Raw genomic sequence first — 2280 nt, 5'->3', positions numbered from 1 at the left:
ACTCTACGGAACCCCTTTTGACGGCTACTCTGTGCTTGCAGGTATCTTTCGTTCTTCCGGCCAAGACCAATTCCGCCTAAGGTCATGATCGAGTCATGAAGAGCTAGACTGATGACGCTCTTTCAAGGACAAAATGCCCTGGATATGAGTATGACTCTTTAGGGTAATACAGCAGATTATCCATGTGCAAATCGAGATGTGGTCCGGTTCGAGCATATCCAGTTTCATATCCATATCTCGCAGATCCTCATTCTTCTATTACATAATACCTACAGCAGGCTGGGTGTTTGTGGAAGCAGTTAACCAGACTGCAACCACAATCGCCCTCTTTGTCACCCTTCCTTGCGGAATTTTACCAAAAGGGTTTATGTGCTCAGATGCACCTAAATTCTTATCATCTATATCCATTTTCCGTAAGGATGGTAAATCCTTAGGACTGATAAGGAGATCCTTGCCGTGAAGACCACAAAATACCTATTGATCAACCAATATAAAACTGAGAGTTGGAGGACCAAACAACCACCTAGGTGTAGTTGAAAGGTTCCAACCTGCTCCCATATCGTAACACTTCCAAACGTACCCAAAGTTGATTAATTCATAATCTTCGTTTGATCGTTTCCAAGAAGTGGCACATATAGGAACATCAAATAGTTGATCAATGGTCACATCTGGTGATAATGCTACAGTATGATACCAAGAAAGCCAAGTCAACCACTGTTTCATCAAATTAAGGATAACAGCCCGCTCAAGGATTTCCCGTTCTCCATCAAATACCAAATCTTTTGGAAATATTTGTATCTGCTTAGGCTTTACAGCCTCACGCAGATAATCTATTATTTTCGCCTTCAAATAAGGATTGAGGTGCTACTTTTAGCCCTTCGAATCCAAAATTCAAGAGGTAATAGATGTTACCTGTTTGGTTTACAAGCAGCCGCCTTTAGTCTTTCCCATCGTGGTGACTGAGTAGACATCAGGCGAGAACGGACCTTATAACCTGCACCCGCTAGCCTTTGTAAAGTCGATATTTCTATCGAGTATCGGTAGGACAATTGGCACAGGCCTACAGTCGTTCTACAGGAGGTTAAAGCTTTGAGAGAGATGGGAGAGATATCTTTTTGCATATCTCGTATCCAAAACCTCTTAGCAAACTCAATTGTTCCATTTTCAAATACTATTGATTTAGCAAATGAAATGGTAACACTGAGTCTATCCAATAACCTACTGTACTGATTGGCCACCTTCTTGTCGGTGATTAGGATATCATCACCAAGAAGGTCATAATCAACAAACGGGGTGCTTCATAGTGGATAAGCCTTCAAAGTCGCCAACCACACTATATAGTGATGGGACAGCGAGAACAGTGACCATGAACCGTAGTAACCTAACGGTTGTCCAGTAAGAAAGGCTACTTCACTAATCTTCTTCACCATAGGAGGTGATACGAGAAAGGTGTTAAGACCCAAAGAACTGTTGACTATTGAAGATGCTAAAGTACTACCCCAAATCATTTCGATTAAGGTGTATATAACACTCAATGGCCAACGGTCTGTTGCTGATTTTAAATCAAAAGAGTAACAAGACTTTTGTCTTTTAAGTCTTAGATACTGCAACGGACGTTCTTGGTTGAATGTACCATCAGTCTTAAGACTTGATAGTACATTCATAGCCCAAATATGGACGGGATGCAGAAGTCTTTGTTTTATATAATTACATATAGCAAAGATCCTCCGCTTCCCACCACCATCAATGGCCTGAGCCAATCTACCAGTCACTAATGGAACTCCTTGGTAGGCCCCTAATAAGCTAGAGAAAGGGGGTCCTACTTGTTTTTCAAATAAATCAAGGGATTCATTAGCAAACCAGGTATTATTAGAATCAAATGGGTATAAAACCCTTTGAGACCAAAGAATACCAGGGGAAAAGAACCCATCTTGAATGGAATGAATTTTATTCACATTAAAGATGAATGCTGCTATCTCATGCTTTAAGTTCACAAAGATATTGTGTTCTTTAACATATTTAGCCGCTGCTCCGTCTACAACATCATCCACCGAATATTGAAACCGGCGGACAAAGTTGTCAAGTAATGGAGTACTTTTCCAGGTAGGTTTCCAATTCATACCCTTTTCAAGAGGTATGGATTGGAGATATGGAAGATACATTAGTCGAAGCTTCTTTCAAGAAGTTTTCATTTCTCCAAGATCCTCACGGACACTATCAATATCTGAGTGAGGAGTCGTAATTGATTTGAAAGTGGCTTTCTTCACTTTAGGAGCCACC

At 40.7% G+C, this 2280-nt stretch overlaps 1 protein-coding gene across 1 annotated transcript in view; it reads right to left on the bottom strand.

The window, feature by feature from the left end:
• Positions 1 to 346: 346 nt before the first annotated feature.
• Positions 347 to 2280, bottom strand: part of LOC138339562 (uncharacterized mitochondrial protein AtMg01110) — a 2455-nt gene continuing 521 nt past the window's right edge. The window contains 1 exon segment of the mRNA XM_069291360.1: positions 347 to 2280. This exon segment is cut by the window's right edge and continues 521 nt beyond it. Within this exon segment, the coding sequence (XP_069147461.1) occupies positions 909 to 2162 (1254 nt within the window). The 5' untranslated portion in view covers positions 2163 to 2280 and the 3' untranslated portion in view covers positions 347 to 908.

Source organism: Solanum lycopersicum, chromosome 11 (assembly GCF_036512215.1).
Source record: "Solanum lycopersicum chromosome 11, SLM_r2.1".
In the NCBI taxonomy this organism is placed as follows: domain Eukaryota; kingdom Viridiplantae; phylum Streptophyta; class Magnoliopsida; order Solanales; family Solanaceae; genus Solanum; species Solanum lycopersicum.
This window is presented reverse-complemented; position numbering and strand designations above follow the sequence as displayed.